At 44.2% G+C, this 17,139-nt stretch overlaps 1 protein-coding gene across 4 annotated transcripts in view; it reads left to right on the forward strand.

The window, feature by feature from the left end:
* The window catches only part of aldh18a1 (aldehyde dehydrogenase 18 family, member A1), a 73,849-nt gene that overhangs the window by 36,917 nt on the left and 19,793 nt on the right, over nt 1–17,139 (forward strand). For all 4 annotated transcript variants that reach the window (XM_041209976.1, XM_041209978.1, XM_041209977.1 and 1 more), the window contains exons 8-13: nt 3,117–3,241; nt 6,664–6,808; nt 8,096–8,169; nt 8,856–8,955; nt 11,469–11,689; nt 13,073–13,210. In XM_041209976.1, the coding sequence (XP_041065910.1) occupies nt 3,117–3,241; nt 6,664–6,808; nt 8,096–8,169; nt 8,856–8,955; nt 11,469–11,689; nt 13,073–13,210 (803 nt within the window). The remainder of the gene's footprint in view (nt 1–3,116; nt 3,242–6,663; nt 6,809–8,095; nt 8,170–8,855; nt 8,956–11,468; nt 11,690–13,072; nt 13,211–17,139) is intronic.

Below are 17,139 nucleotides of genomic sequence, written 5' to 3' on the forward strand. Positions count from 1 at the left end.
AGCTCACCACCACCTTCTCAAGGGTAACTAGGGGTGGGCAATAAATGCTGGCCTAGCCAGCGAAGCCCACACCCCGTTAATGAATAAAAATAAAGCATTGTAAGGCTGCACTATTAGCCTGAACCATGGGGGAGACTAGCCCTAACCGGAATGATGACATTGCAAGGGGCTGTGAGCACCTCCACCAGTGACTGGTCCATAGCCAGTTTTATCAAGGGGATTGTAAAATGTGCACTGTCATCCAACTGTTCTGTATTCCACTAAAATGCTCATTAGTTTGCAGTCTGTGCCCGAGGAGTGAAAAGCTTTAGAGCACTTGGTGGCAATTTCATGCCTCTGCGTTGCTTGAGTGGGCAGATAAGCTAGAGGCCTGACACCAAACATGGGCATCCATGAGATGCTGTGGGCCATCAGTAGCAGCAGAATTGTACTCGAACACAAGCTGTAACCGATGTGGCATATCCCCCACTCTACGATTACCATCAAGCCAGGGGATCAACCCTGGTTCGATGAAGAGTGCAGGAGGGCATGCCAGGAGCAGCAGCAGGCATACAAAAAGAAGGTGTCAACCTGATTAAACTATAACACAGGACTATTTGCGTGCTAAACAGCATAAGCAGCAAGTGGTAGACAGGGCCAAGTGATCCCACAACCAATGAAGGTCTGCAGTCCTGCCACATTCAGTCGTGAATGGTGGTGGACAATTGAACAACTCACTGGAGGAGGGGGGTCCACAAATATCCCCATCCTCCATGATGGAAGAGCCCAGCACATCATTGCAAAAGATGAGGCTGAAGTATTTGCAACAATCTTCAGCCAGAAATGCCGATTCGATGATCCATCTCGGCCTCCTCCGGAGGTTCCCAGCATCATTGATGCCAGTCTTCAGCTAATTGGATTCACTCCGCTTGATATCAAGAAACGGCTGAAGACACTGGATACTGCAAAGGCAATGGGCCCTGACAATATTCCAGCAATAGTTTTTGTGCTCCATAACTTGCTGTGCCCCTAGCCAAGCTGTTCCTGTATAGCTGCAACACTGGCATCTACCCAGCTATGTGGAGATTAGCCCACAAAAGTGCTATCAATCAATTGGTACTTGCTTAGCAGTAACCTGCCCAGTTTGGGTTCTGCCAGGGTCACTCAGCTCCTGACCTCATTGCAGCCTTGGTTCAAACATGGACAAAAGAGCTGAACTCCCAAGGTGAGGTGAGAGTGACTGCCCTTGACATCCAGGCTGTGTTTGACTGAGTGTGGTATCAAGGAGCCCTCTCAAAACTGGAGTCAATGGGAATCAGGGAAAACTCTCCACTGGTTGGAGTTATACCTAGCACAAAGGAATATGGTTGTGGTTGTTGGAGGTTAGCCATCTTGGCTCCAGGACATCACTGCAGGAGTTCCTCAGGGTGGTGTCCTCGGCCCAACCATTTTCAGCTGCTTCATCAATAACCTTCCTTCCATCATAAGGTCAGAAGTGGGGATGTTTGCTGATGATTGCACAATGTTCAGCACCATTTGTGACTCCTCAGACACTGAAGCAGTCCGTGTCCACATGCAGCAAGACCTGGGCAACATCTAGGCTCGGGCTGAAAGTGGCAAGTGACATTCGCACCACACAAGTGTCAGGCAATGATCATCTCCAACAAGAGAGAATCTAACCATTGCCCTTGATGCTCAATGGCATTCCCATCACTGAATCCATCACTATCAACATCCTGGGGGTTACCATTGACTAGAAACTAAACTGAACTACTCATATAAATACTGTGGCTACAAGACCAGGTCAGAGGCTAGGACTCGTGCGACGAGTAGCTCACCTCCTGACTCCCCAAAACCTGTCCATCATCTACAAGGCACAAGTCACTCCCCACTCCCCACTTGCCCGGATGAGTGCAGCTCCCACAACACTCAAGAAGCTTGACATTGTCCAGGAAAAAGCAGCCCGCTTGATTGGCATCCCATCCACAAACATTCACTCCCTCCACCACTGACGCACAGTGGCAGCAGTGTGTACCATCTACAAGATGCACTGCAGGAATTCACCAAGGCTCCTTTGACAGCACCTTCCAAACCCACAACCACTTGCATCTAGAAGGATAAGGGCAGCAGATAGATAGGAACACCACCACCTGGAAGTTCCCCTCCAAGTCACTCACCATCCTGACTTGGAAACATATCTCCATTCCTTCACTGTGACTGGGTCAAAATCCCGGAACTCCTTTCCTAACAGCACTATGGGTATACCTGCACAACATGGACTGCAGCGGTTCAAGAAGGCAGCTCACTACCTCACAACAGCAATTCGGGAGGGCAATAAATGCTGGTCCAGCCAGTGAAGCCCACAACCTGTGATTGAATTTAAAAAGTGCTGAGTGTCTTATATAAATTCACCATAATCTCCTTGCTCTTGTACTCTCTGTCCCTATTAATAAAGCCCAGGATACTATATGCTTTACTAATTTGTCTCTCCACAGCCCTGCCACCTTCAATAATCTGTGCAGATGTACACCCAGGTCCTTGTGCTCCTGCACCCCTTAAGAATTGTACCCCTTATCTTACATTGTCTGTCTTTGTTCTTCCTAAATGCATCACCTCACATTTCTGCATGATGGGGAGTCTGGGGGTTAAATTTTAATTTTAGCCTTAATGTAGTAAAACGTCCAAGGCACTTCATAGGAGCATAATCAATTAAAAGTTAACACCTTGCCACATAAAGAGGCATTAGGAAAGGTGAGCAAAAACTTGGTCAAAGATGTAGGTTTTAAGAAGCATCTTAAAGGGGGAGAGAGAGCTAGAGCGGCTTAGGGAGGAAATTCTAAAGCTTAGGGCATAGGCAGCTAATGGCACAGCAACCAACGATGCAGTGAAGGAGGTTGGGGATGCATAATAAACACAATTGGAAGAATGCAGAGATCTCTGGCTTGTAGAACTGCAGGAGGTTACAGAGATAGGGAGGGCTGAGGCCATGGAGCAATTATGAACACAAGGATCAGAATTTTGAAATTAAACTCCAATATTTGTTCTTGCTTCTGCAAATTATGTAGGTTTTGGATCATTTGTATTTACGAATTGAGTGTTTGAGAATTTGTTAGTAAAAGAGATTTTGTTTGTTTCAGGGCTTTTTGATAGTCCGCCTGGATTGGACGATGCTAAACTTATCGATACCTTTTACCCTGGAGACCAGCAGTCTATCACCTTTGGCACAAAATCCAGAGTGGGCCTTGGAGGCATGGAAGCTAAGGTAGGAGAAAGGCTGTAAACAGGAATATGATTAGAATGGCAGTCAGGAGAAATAATGAACATTCAATGATTCAGTTTCTTTCAACGTTGGTAACATTCTCAATGTTGAAGGAATGTTGCGCCGAGTAACCCACCTCCTGACTCCCCAAAGCCTGTCCACCATCTACAAGGCATAAGTCAGGAGTGTGATGGAATACTCCCCACTTGCCTGGATGAGTGCAGCTCCCACAACACTCAAAAAGCTCAACACTATTCAGGACAAAGCAGCCCGCTTGATTGGTAAGACATCCACAAACATTCACTCCGTCCACCACCTATGCACAGTAGCAGCAGTATGTACCATGTACAAGATGCACTGCAGGAATTCACCAAGGCTCCTTTGACAGCACCTTCCAAACCCACAACCTCTAGCATCTAGAAGGACAAGGGCAGCAGCTAGATGGGAACACCACTACCTAGAAGTTCCTCTCCAAGTCACTCACCATCCTGACTTGGGAATATATCACTTTTCCTTCACTGTCGCTGAGTTCAAAGCCTGGAACTCCCTTCCTAACAGCACTGTGGGTGTATCCACACCACATGGACTGCAGTGGTTCAAGAAGGCAGCTCACCACCACTTTCTCAAGGGCAACTAGGGATGGGCAATAAATGCTGGCCCAGCCAGCGAAGCCTACATCCCATGAATGAATAAAAAAAAAACCCCAGACAGCAGAGATTCAGAAGTTTCTTATCTCCTCTTTTTTGTTGTCTGCCGTGTTCCCCATCCTCAAGGTTTCAGTGTATTTATTTAATCAGTCATTCCTACAGCCTTTCAGTATACCTCATGTGGCTACGCAAATTTCAATTTCTTGCTGAATAATCTATTCGTCGTTTACACTTTGTGTTGTACCTTTGTTTACTACATGTGTAATCCAACTACCTTCTCTACCGTGTGTCGTCAGTTTTGTGGCTTCGTAGCTCTTAAGTGTAAGGAAGTTGTTAGGAGCAAGAATTAGTCATTCAATCCCTTGAATCTGCTCTAACTTCAATTAGACCATGGTTGACCTGCACCTTAACTCCATTTCTCTTGCCTTTTCTACATACCCTTGATTTCTTTGCCCAACAAAAATCTATCGCTTTCAGCCATGAAAGCTCTCCCTGCATCAACAGCCTTTTGGAAGAGAAAGTTCCAGATTTCTGCTACCTTTGTGTGAAAAAAGTGCTTCCTGATTTTGTTCCTGAATGACCTAACTCTAATTTTAAGATTGTTGCTCGTTCCGCATTACCACACCAGAGAAAATAGTTTCTCCATGTCTACATTATTGAATCCTTTTCACATTTTAATGCTTCAATTAGATCACCTCTCTATCTTCTGCTCTCAAGGAAATACAAGACAATTTTATGCAACCTTGCCCCCATAGTCCTCATTCTCCTTCCATCATAAGGTCAGAAGTGGGGATATTTGTTGATGATTGAACAACGTTCCGCACAATTCGTGATTCCTCAGATGCTAAAGCAGCCCATGTCCAAATGCAGCAAGACCTGGGCAATATCCAGGCTTGGGCTGACAAGTGGCAAGTAACATTCGTGCCACACAAGTGCCAGGCAATGACCATCTCCAACAAGAGAGAATCTATTCATCGCCCTTTGACATTCATTGGCATTACCATCACTGAATCCATCACTATCAACATCCTGGGGGTTACCATTGACCAGAAACTGAACTGGACTATCCATATAAATACTGTGGCTACAAGAGCAGGTCAGCTGCTAGGAATCCTATGACGAGTAACTCACCTCCTGACTCCCCAAACCCTGTCCACCATCTACAAGGCACAAGTCAGGAGTGTGATGGAATGCTCCCCACTTGCCCGGATGAGTGCAGCTCCCACAACACTCAAGAAGCTTGACACCATCCAGGACAAAGCAGCCCCCTTGACTAGCACCACATCCACAAACATTCACTCCCTCCACCACTGACGCACAGTGGCAGCAGTATGTACCATCTACAAGATGCACTGCAGGAATTCACCAAGGCTCCTTAGACAGCACCTTCCAAACCATGACCACTACCATCTAGAAGGACAGGGGCAACAAATACATGGGAACATCACCACCTGGAAGTTCCTCTCCAAGTCACTCACCATTCTGACTTGGAAATATATCACCATTCCTTCACTGTCGCTGGGTCAAAATCCTGTAACTCCCTTCCTAACAGCACCATGGGTGTACCTACAGCACATGGACTTCAACGGTTCTCAAGGCAACTAGGGATGGGCAATTAATGCTGGTCCAGCAAGCGAAGCCCATATCCCATGAATGAATTAAAAAATTCTCTCTCTCCAATAGTCTTTTTCAATGACAGTCCAGTCAGTACTGTGTAACCTGGTAGGGAATGAGGATTTGAACAGAGCAGAATTGAGCTGTGTATGGCTGGTATACTGAAGATCCACACTAAGTTCTGAGAGAGACAGTGAAAATCTTACACCATATTTAGTACTGCATCATAGCTGCCTGGTGAAATTGCAGAGATTGCAGGGATAGTGGGCATGCTCTTCCTCTTTGGAGCTATAGAGTTGTTGAGCTGGATTGAGGAAAACTAAATTCATGGTGAGCATCTTTGTTTCAAGTTCTGTAAAGAATTGTTTTAGAGCAGCTCTTGGAGGTCCCCTTGGATGCAGTCTGACTGAATTTAGATATTCTGGGAAATAGTAGAACAGTGCACTCAGTTCATAATGAGCTGCTGTTCTGGAGCACTGAGCACAGTGAGTGTTAGGACGCTCAGAGCTGGAGGTTGTAACCACGCACCCAAACAGAATGTGCAGTGAGGTATTTGGACCTTTCTGTTGATTTCAGGTGATCGCTCAGTCTCCTTGTGCACGTACTGATTACTGGTTCTGCTCCACAACAAAACGTGAGATTGTGGAATTGTTGTTTTCTAATTATCATTGCTGTGGATTGAATTTTAGTTTAAGAGGGATCTACTTGTTGGTCAGTAAGTAACTGGGGTTCTGACCCCATTTGTTTCCTGAACCACAGGCCATAACTGGTTGACAGCTGGCGGTCATGTAGTAAAGACCTCTGGGCTGAGGTGACGCTATTGTGATTTTATTTTTGTTCTCTGCTGTACATCTTGGTTTGCAAATTGGACTATAGGCTGAATTTGATGAATATTGGATACTGCTCAGCCACCTGTGCTGTAAAGTAAAGAGGATTTACTTTTATGTGGTTACCGGGGAAGGTAAAGTATGGTAGAGGTGGATGTGCAAGTGGATGATCAGCAATTTGGAAGAAATTTGAACAATAAACCTGTTCTGTGAAATAAGTGATACCAACTAGAAACTGTATTCTGTCTGTAACCTGCTTGCGCTTCACTCGGGTAGTTTAATTAACACCCTGAAGTATGGCACCCTTTATGCTTTTTGCGACATGTCTGTATTACAGGTGAAAGCAGCACTTTGGGCTCTCCAAGGAGGGACTTCTGTGGTCATAGCAAGTGGGACCCACCCAAAGGTGACTGGTCACGTAATCACTGACATTGTAGAGGGCAAAAAAGTTGGAACTTTTTTCTCGGAAGTCAAACCCGCAGGTGAGTGTGTGGAATGTGTGTGGTGAGAAGTGAAAGGTTAAATTTACGCCTTGCTCAACTACTTGTAGAGGATCCATCAATGAATTACAGATTCAGGAAAATAATGCCCTCTCCCCAAACAGTAAACTCGTTTTGGGTTTCTGCAAAATGGTTGTTGAGTTAACAATTATAGAAAGTATAAATCAGAAAGTAGAAAAAGACAAATTATACTTTATGAGCAATGAGAAAATTGTCACATGGTCACAATAGACAGTACCTTAATAACGCTCACTCCTTGGGGAGGCAGTGGCGCAGTGGTATTGTCACTGGACTTGTAATCCAGAGGATTTTGAATTCAGTAAAATATCTGGAATTTTAGAAAGGTCTAATGATGACCATGAAATCACTGTCAATTGTTATAAAAACCCATCTGGTTCACTAATTTCCTTTAGGGAAGGAAATCTGCCATCCTTACTTGATCTGGCCTACATGTGACTCCAGACCCACAGCAATGTGGTGGACTCTTAAATGCCCTGTGAAACGGCCTAGCACACCACTCAGTTATATCAAACCGCCAAAAACAAGTCAATTGATAGAACTGTGGGTGTATCTACACCACATGCACAGCAGCAGGTCAAGAAGGCAGCTCACCACTACCTTTTTGAGGGCAATTAGGGATGGGTAATTAATGCTGGCCTGGCCAGTGATGTCCATATCCCATGAAAGAATAAAAAGAAAGGCAAAAAGAAAGACTTGCACTTCTATAGCACCTTTCACAACCTCAGGGCATCCCAAAGCTAATGATGTAATTTTGAAATAAAGTCAGTGTTGTAATGTTGAAATATAATGTTGAGATAAATATTGCCCAACACCCCTGCTGTTTTTCAAAAGTGGTATGGGATCTTTTCTGTCCACCTGAAAGGGTAAGCAGATTTTTGGTTTAATATCTCATCAAAAAGTTGACCCCTCTGACACAGCAACACTCTCTCAGTCCTGCACTGAAGTGTCAGCCTGGATGATGGGTCTGGTCTCTGAAGTGGGATGTATTAAAGTTGGATGTGTTTCCACCTTTGTTTCTTAATCCTCTATTGAGGGGCTATTCTTCACACAGAGGCCTGATCAGTGAGTGCCATGGGCTGTAGTGAAAGCCTGTGTCCAATTCCCATCTTAATTTGCAGGCATTGTTTATTAGGTTTGACATTTTTTTTGCTGCTGTATAATAGTGATGCACAGATAGTGGACATGACATTTTTAATTTATCAACCTTCTGATAGGATAAGTAATTGTGGTCTCTGTTCTCTCTGATAGGCCCCACCATTGAACAACAGGCAGAGATGGCACGGACTGATGGACGGATCATGGCTTCTCTACAGCCAGACCAGGTTAGTGACTTTTGAATACTTTGTTTCCCAGTCTGTGGCAGGCATGGTCAACAGCTACTTTCTATAAGTCTATAGTTATTTCAAAGTTGGTCCTTTTGTGAATTTTGCGTTACCATCTGTTCATTCCCCCTTTCATTTTACCTCAACATTTCACCGTGTGAAGTCTGTATGGCCTCAGTACAAGAACTAATTGCAATGTTTTGGCTGGAAGGCGATACTGGCTATGGGGGCTGAAGTTAGATTCCTTCAGGGTGTGGAGAGACCACAGTTTCTATTAAGGCATAGTAACACCCCTGCCATCATCCACTCCCTTCCCCACCCATTCCCAGGTCTGTTGGGGATTGAGGATTGGCAGGCAGAATGTTCAGGAATGAGACAATATTGGCTGAGATGCATTCTATTATCAGGCACCACCTCCTCACAGTCAGTCTTTGGTCTGATACAGGTTTGACCCCATCCACATCACACTCAGTAATGCTAGGACATGAAGCACCTGGAGATGTACAGGGATAGTACAGTGTTATTTCCAGGAAGTGCTTAGCCTCTGCTGTGTTTCCCACCTTGACTGTATAACCACAGTATGGACCTCAGTGTGGGGTAGTTGAGGTGTCACAGATACAATCCTGGGCTTAATGACCTGCCTTTCATGTTATCTGTATTTTAATTCCTCTCTCTTTTTTGTGCAGAGGGCTAATATCATCCACCGGCTGGCTGACCTCCTGACAGACAATCGAGAGGAAATCCTGAAAGCTAACAAAAGAGACATGGAGAAAGCAGTGGCCTTGGGTCAGAGCAAGGATCTTATTTTTAACTTTATTGTCTGTGATATAATCTGGGAGGTTTGGGAAAACAAGGGGCCCTTTGTATCTGTCACTCTGAGTATTCCCAAACTTAAATAGAATCCAGGCGATTCTAGTTCATTATCCAGTTGAAGTCAGTATCCCAATGCTGTGCAGCATATAAAATAAGTGTGACCTAAGTTGCCCTTGGCCCTTTACTTACACCTTTTCAACTTTCAAACTGTGTAAGCAGTGATGTGAGACCAACACATAGTAAGATTGCTCACACCAATTTCATAGAATGAAATCCTTTGTGGCCAGACTTGTTTCCATATTCTGCAGTCAGTACAGTACAAACCTGTGTTTAATTAATTTAATTATGATGCAAAACCAGGGTGCTCTGTCTCTTTATGTATGTGCTTCCACTTTGTGCCAATCTGCAGCAGTATTTTCACATTATATTAAGTTCAAATTCACTGTCAAAGAATGGTCACCCAGGATAATCAGAGAGCTGCTGGCATAATCTACATCGAGTTTTTTTAAATTTATTCATGGGATGTGGGCTTTGCTGGCTGGACCAGCATTTATTGCCCATCTCTAGTTGCCCTTGAGAAGGTGGCAATGAACAGCCGCCTTGAACCGCTGTAGTCCATGTGGTGTAGGTACACACCGTGCTGTTAGGAAGGGAGCTACAGGATTTTGACCCAGCGACCGTGAAGGAACTGCGATATATTTCCAAGTCAGGATGGTGAGTGGCTTAGAGAGGAACTTCTAGGTGTAAGTGTTCCCATCTATCTGCTGCCCTTGTCCTTCTAGATGGTAGTGGTCATGGGTTTGGAAGGTGCTGTCGAAGGAGCCTTGGTGAATTCCTGCAGTGCATCTTGTAGACATCTTGCTGCTACTGTGTGTCAGTGGTGGAGGGAGTGAATGTTTGTGGATGTGGTACGAGTCATGCGGGCTGCGTTGTTCTGGATGTTGTCAAGTTTCTTGAGTGTTGTGTGAGCTGCACTCATCCAGGCAAGTGGGGAGTATTCCATCACACTCCTAACTTGTGCCTCGTAGATGGTGGACAGGCTTTGGGAAGTCAGGAGGTGAGTTACTCATCACAGGATTCCTAGCATCTGACCTGCTCTTGTAGCCACAGTATTTATATGGATAGTCCAGTTCAATTTCTGATGGGAATCAACGGTAACCCCCAGGATGTTGATAGTGGGGGATTCAGTGATGGTTATGCCATCGAACATCAAAGGGCAATGGTTAAATTCTCTCTTGTTGGAGATGGCCATTGCCTGATACTTGTGTGGTGCAAATCTTACTTGCCACTTGTCAGCCCGAGCCTAGATATTGTGCAAGTTTTGCTGCATTTGGACATGGACTACTTCAGTATCTGAGGAGTTGCGAATGGTGCTGAACATTGTGCAATCATCAGCGAAAATCCCCACTTCTGACCTTATGATGGAAGGAAGGTCATTGATGAAACAATGAAGATGTTTGGGCTGAGGACACTACCCTGAGGAACTCCTATAGTGATGAGCTGAGATGACTGACATCCATCTTCCTTTGTGCTAGGTATGACTGAAACCAGTGGAGAGTTTCCCCCTTGATTCCCATTATCACCAGTTTTACTTGAGCTCCTTGATGCCACAATCGGTCAAATGCGGCCTTGATGCTAAGAGCAGTCACTCTCACTCTGGAGTTTAGCTCTTTTGTCCATGTTTGAATCAAGGCTGTAATGAGGTCAGGAGCTATGTGGACGGTGGAACCCAAACTGGACGTCAGTGAGCAGGTAATTGCTAAGCAAGTGCCGCTTGATAGCACTGTTAACAACCCCTTCCATTATTTTACTGATGATCGAGAGTAGACTGATGGGGCAGTAATTGGCCGGGTTGGATTTATCTTGCTTTTTGTGTACAGGACATACCTAGGCAATTTTCCACATAGCTGGATAGATGCCAGTGTTGTAGCTGTACTGGAACAGCTTGGCTAGGGGCGTGGGCAAGTTCTGGAGCACAAGCCTTCATTACTATTGCCAGAATATCGTCAGGGCCCATTGCCTTTGCAGTATCCAGTGCCTTCAGCTGTTTCTTGATTTCACGTGGAGTGAATTGAATTGGCTGAAGATTGGCAACTGTGATGCAGGGGACCTCCGGAGGAGGCCAAGATGGATCATCCACTTGGCACTTCTGGCTGAAGATTGTAACAAATGCTTCAGCCTTATCTTTTGCACTGACGTGCTGGGCTCCTCCATCATTGAGGATGGGGATATTTGTGGATCCTCCTCCTCCAGTGAGTTGTTTAATTGTCTGCCACCATTCATGACTGGATGTGGCAGGACTGCAGAGCTTAGATCTAATTCATTGTTTGTTGGATCGCTTATCTCTGTCTATCAGACAGATCACTGCTTGCTGTAAATCAATTCCTTACCAACCCATGCTTGTAATAACTAACCTTCAGAGAGTCGTGGTGAGAATTAAAATGAAAAATGACTTTTAAACACCTTTTTCTCTTTCTGTGGAACAGGTCGACTTTCACAGCCACTGTTAAAACGATTGTCCCTCACTACAGCGAAGTTAAACAGCTTGGCCATTGGTCTGCGTCAGATTGCAGCATCCGCTCAGGACAGTGTGGGCCGGCTGATCCGGAGAACCAGAGTTGCAAAAGGATTGGATCTGGAGCAAATAACTGTTCCCATTGGTGTCCTGTTGGTGATTTTTGAATCTCGCCCAGACTGTCTCCCTCAGGTGAAAAGCTATATGGTATGGGATGTGTTGGGGAGGCGGAGAATGGGTCAGATTCCGAATCATATGTGGTAGTAAAACTAAGATATAGGAATATCACACAGGAGAGTTCAGATACTGAGTCATAAGGAGCTATGGTGAAAGATTGCTCTGGTGGGTTGTGTACAGAGCTTGTAAACCAAGGGAGGGCTGTAAATACCAGCCTTACCAGCATCACCCTCATCCCAAAATCAAATCTGAAAATAAACTTAAAAATCATTCACATGATGTGGCTATTGCTAGTAATGTGAACACTTTTTGGGCATCTCATTGTAGAATGAAAATTAACACCACAGGGAACATACACAGTATATTCATCATGTTGATTCCAAGGATAGATGACTATAGTGATGAAAGACTTGAAATGCTGAGTCTAGGCTCAAAGGAGATTTGATCAAGGATTTAAAATTATGAAGAGTTTGATAGAGATTGGGGAAAATCTCTGGGGGTGGGGGCTTGGTGATGAGGGGTCATAAATTTAAAATTAACACTGAAAATAATGAGTGGGGTTGGGAGAGGTTTCCTTGTACAATGGATATTGGAGCATGGAATCTTTTGCACAGGGATTCATTGAGGCAGACACCATTGCATTTTTTAAGGAAAATTTAAGCTGAAAAAGAGAAATTATCGGGAGAGCACTCGGTAATGTATTAACATAGAGCCAGCACAGACACAGACTAGCGGAATGGCCTCCATTGTGCTGCGGAGCTCTAGTTCACGTCCAATCCTGACAGATTTTGAGGCCCCAAAATTGATAGCTGGAGAACATTTAGTGTTAGAATTTTTGTTTTTGAGAGATTTGTTTTCCCAACAAGTTTTAACAGAGGAATAGAAAACAGATAATTGGTTGTATTGTTTCTGGGTTAGGCATCTATCTGGTAAACTATATGCATTCTGGACACCCGAAGTACATAGAACAGCAAGGATTGTTCTGCATATTTGGAATTTAATATTGAGGAATGATAAGAAATAAGAGGAAACTTAAATTTATATAGCATCTCAGCATGCCACAAAGCCCTTCATGTCAAGCAAGTGTACTCATGCTTGTTACTTAGCCAAATGATATTTTAAGAATTTTTAGAAATAGGTAAAGTTTCACTGCTGCCGCTGAACAACACAATAACTTCCATTATATAGCATTTTTAAAGTAGGAAAATCTCCCAAGCTGTTTGTTCTGTACCCTAAGGGAGCTGTTTTTTTTTTCCTTTTGGAATGTGGGCAGTGTACAAGAAACAATTTTAACAAACTGAGCAAATTTGTTGATACATGTCTAGACAGATAACAATGTATTAAATCAAATGCAATTCAAAATGATTTGGAATCCAATTATTTATTTCCATTTTATAGGTTTCTGCACTGGCAATAGCGAGTGGAAATGGCCTGTTATTGAAAGGAGGGAAAGAAGCAACCCACAGCAATCACATCCTGCACCATTTGACCCAGGAAGCGCTTTCTATACATGGTGTCAAGGACGCAGTTCATTTGGTAGGTGCTGATTAAAACTTTTGGTTAAGTGATTAGGAACTGACCATGCTGTTGATTGAGGTACTCATCCTATTGCATTTAGGAACTCAATCTTTAATTTGAGGTGTTGCTTGACCATCTGCCAATGTAGGTCAGTAAGCACAGAGGTGATTGGTGAATAGAACCTGGTGCAATTTAGGATATGGGCAGCAGAGTTTTGGATAAGCTGAGATTGTAAGTGAAGATAAAGTATGTAAGGCCAGCTAGGAGGACAAAGAAATAGCTGAGTCTGGACGTGGCAATGGCAGGATGAAGGTTTCAGCTGAGGTGGGTGATGTAGATGAAAGTATGTGGTCTTATGATATGGGCTTGAAACTCCACTTGAGGTCAACAGGATGCTGAGATTGTGAAAAGTGTACAAACATAAAAAAACAGCATCAAATAGGGTCAAAGGGGGAAAAGAATTGTAAGAAGGCAAAATTAATGGTTCTTTACTTAAATGCACGTAGTATTTGGAACAAAATAAATGAATTAACGGCACAAATACAGGTTAATAAGTATGTTCTTATAGCTATTACGAAGACATGGTTGCAAGGAGATCAAAGCTGGGAACTAAATATTCAGGAGTATGTAACTTTTTGAGAGGACAGGCAGGAAGGAAGAGGTGGCAGGGTAGCTTTGTTATTATGAGATGGAATAAGTACGATAGCAAGAAATGATCTTGCATCAGAAGATGTAGAATCCATAAGAATGGAGGTAAGAAATAACAAGGAGAAGAAACACTAATGGGAGTAGTCTATAGGCCCCCAAACAGTAGCTATACTGTAGGACAGAGAATAAATTGGACATAATGAGGGTATGTAAAAAAGGCAGCACATTAATCATGGGTGACTTTAATTTTTATGTAGATTGGGAAAATCAAATTGGTAGAGGCAGCCATGAGCAAGAATTCATAGAGTGTATTCAGGGCAGATTCCTGAACAATATGTTGTGGATCCAACCAGGGATCAAGCTATTTTGGATCTGGTAATGTGTAATGAGGCAGGTTTAATAAATGATCTCAGAGTAAAAGATCCCCAAGGAAACAGTGACCATAACATAATAGAATTTAGCATTCAGTTTGAGAGTGAGAAACTTGGGTCGTAAGCAACTGTGCTAAACTCAAATAAGGGTAATTACAAAGGAATGAGGGCAGAGTTGGCTGTAGTGGACTGGGAAAGGAGTTTAGCAGAAAAGACAATTGATGAACAATGGCAGATGTTTAAGAAAATAGTTCATGACTCACAACAAAGATATATCCCAGTGAGGGAGAAGGATTCTAGGAAGGGGATAAACCAACCATGAATAACCAAGGGAGTTAAGGATAGTATCAAATTGAAAGAAGCACACACAATGTGGCAAAGACAAAGAGAAAAAAACAAACAATGTGGTAAGCCAAGTGGGTAGGGAAAGTTTTAAAAACCAACAAAACATGACCAAAAAAGTAATAAAGAGGGAGAAAATAAACTTTGAGGGTAAACTAGCAAGTAATATAAAAATGGACAGTAAGAGCTTCTTTAAATATATAAATAAGAAGAGAGAGGCCAAAATGAACATAGGCCCCTTAGACAATGAGGCTAGGGAAATAATAATGGAGAACCAGGAAATGGCAGATGAGTTGAATAAATACTTTGCATCAGTCTTCATTGTAGACGACATTAATAGCATTCCAAAAATACTAAATAATCAAAGGGCAAAAGGGGTGGAGGAAATAAATACAATAACCATCACTGGAGAAAAAGTACTAGGGAAACTAATGGGGCTAAAGGCCGATAAATCCCCTGAACCTGATGAGCTCCACCCTAGGATATTAAAAGAAGCAGCTACAGAGATAGTGGATGCACTGGTAATAATCTTCCAAGAATCCTTATATTCTGGAGAAGTCCCAGAGGATTGGAAAACTGCCAATGTAACATCCTTATTGAAAAAGGGAGGGAGATGAAAAAAAACAGGTAATTATAGGCCAGTTAGCTTAACATACATCATTGGGAAAATGTTAGAGTCTATTATAAAGGATGTAATGGCAGACCATTTAGAAATAATATAAATAATAATAGCATAACATAATCAAGCAGAGTCAGCATGGCTTCATGAAGGGGAAATCATGCCTGACAAATATATTAGAATTCTTTGAGGAGGTAACAAGCAGGATAGATAAAGGGGAACTAGTAGGATTTCCAAAAGGCATGCGATAAGGTAGCGCACATAAGGCCACTTAATAAGATAAGAGCCCATGGTTTTGAGAATAGTATATTAGCATGGATAGAAGACAGAAAGTTGGGATAAGGAGGTCATTTCCAGGATGACAACCTGTAACTAGTGGAGTGCCACAGGGATCAGTGCTGGGGCCACAATTATTTACAATATATATTAATGACTTGGATGAGGGAAGTGAATGTACTATCGGCAAGTTCATGGATGACACAAAAATAGGTGGGAAGGCAAGTGGGGAGGGTGACATAAAGTGTCTACAGAGGGATATAGACAGGTTAAGTGAGTGGACAAAAACTTGGCAGATGGAGTATAATGTGCGAAAATGTGAGGGTTATGCATTTATGCAGGAAGAATAGAGGAGCTGAATATTATTTAAATGGAGAAAGACTGCAAAAAGCTACAGCACAGAGGGATTTGGGTGTCCTCATGCATGAATCACAAAAAGCTAACATACAAGTTCTTCAAGGGGAGAATTTTTCCCATGTTGGGCAAGCCGAGCAGGAGCGGGCAGGCGTGGACCCGATTGCCACCCGTGATCGGGTCTGCGCCACCATTTTAGGTGGGCAGGCCAATTAAGGCCCGCCCAGCGTGTTTCTCAACTCCTGAGGATAGTAGGATTGGGCGGTCAGCGGGAGTACACCAAAGGGCTTCTGGTGAGCAGGCAAGTCCGGAGGGTAGCCAGCGGAGAAGGCCACGCTGAAGGGTAAGGCAGCGGGGCAGTGTGCCCCTCGTTTTTCAGATGAGTGCCTAGTTGCCCTCCTGGAGGTGGTGGTAGCACGGCGGGAGGTCCTCCTTCTGAGGAACAGGAGGCAGAGGCCTCCCCACCTGACCAAATGTGCCTGGGAGGAGGTGGCCGAGAGTGTGAGCTCCCATGATGTGGTGCGACGCATGTGGTTCAAGTGCTGCAAGAGATTCAAAGACTTCCTGCACTTGGGAAGGGTGAGTACCATGCTGGCCGAGGTCACTTAATGAAGCCGTCAACCTTTTCCCTCCAAGGCGCAACCCCCTCCCCCAACAACATTGAGTGCAGTTACAGCATTGAATCCTTCAAGGCATGTTTCCCTCACTAGGTGAGCCAGCAGATATTGCCCATGTCTAGTTCACCCTGAGAGGGTTGTGCTGAGTTGGGTTCTGCATGCGCAGCATGTGTGACACTGACATCCAGAGTATAGATTAGGGGGCAAACTCAAGGATCTGCACCTAGGCACAGTGCTGGAACTGCGAAGCACGTCAAAGTCAGGGTGCTAACATGCTGGAAAGGGAGCTTCCTGGTGGCGGGACACCAATCCATCTGCTGGCCTTTGCATTCCACATGCTTGTGCCTTATTGCTTTGCAAGGTTAGACCGCGTGCTGCCAAATGTGATGGACGCAGCATTTGGGCAAGGGGGGGTCAGCCCTGGCTTCTTTGTTTGAGTATGCGGCAGCTGACAAAAACTAGAGGCCTGCAATGTCCCACTCTAGTTGGGTTGGCAGGGATGCAATGGGAATCCAGATACAGGCTGAGAAGACTGCACACAATTCCGCCAAGCAGATGTGGACTGGCGGAGGTCAGGCCCAGTTGGCCATCTTGACTCCATTCGAACAGCAGGCCATGTGTCCAGGTCCACCAGTGGCGGTGAGGTTGGGGTGCCACAGGGAGGTATGTTTGCCGAGCACTGAGGTCACCACGTGTGTCTCAGCAGCCATGGCGCCGTTG

The sequence above is a fragment of the Carcharodon carcharias genome, chromosome 17, assembly GCF_017639515.1.
Source record: "Carcharodon carcharias isolate sCarCar2 chromosome 17, sCarCar2.pri, whole genome shotgun sequence".
Classification (NCBI taxonomy): domain Eukaryota; kingdom Metazoa; phylum Chordata; class Chondrichthyes; order Lamniformes; family Lamnidae; genus Carcharodon; species Carcharodon carcharias.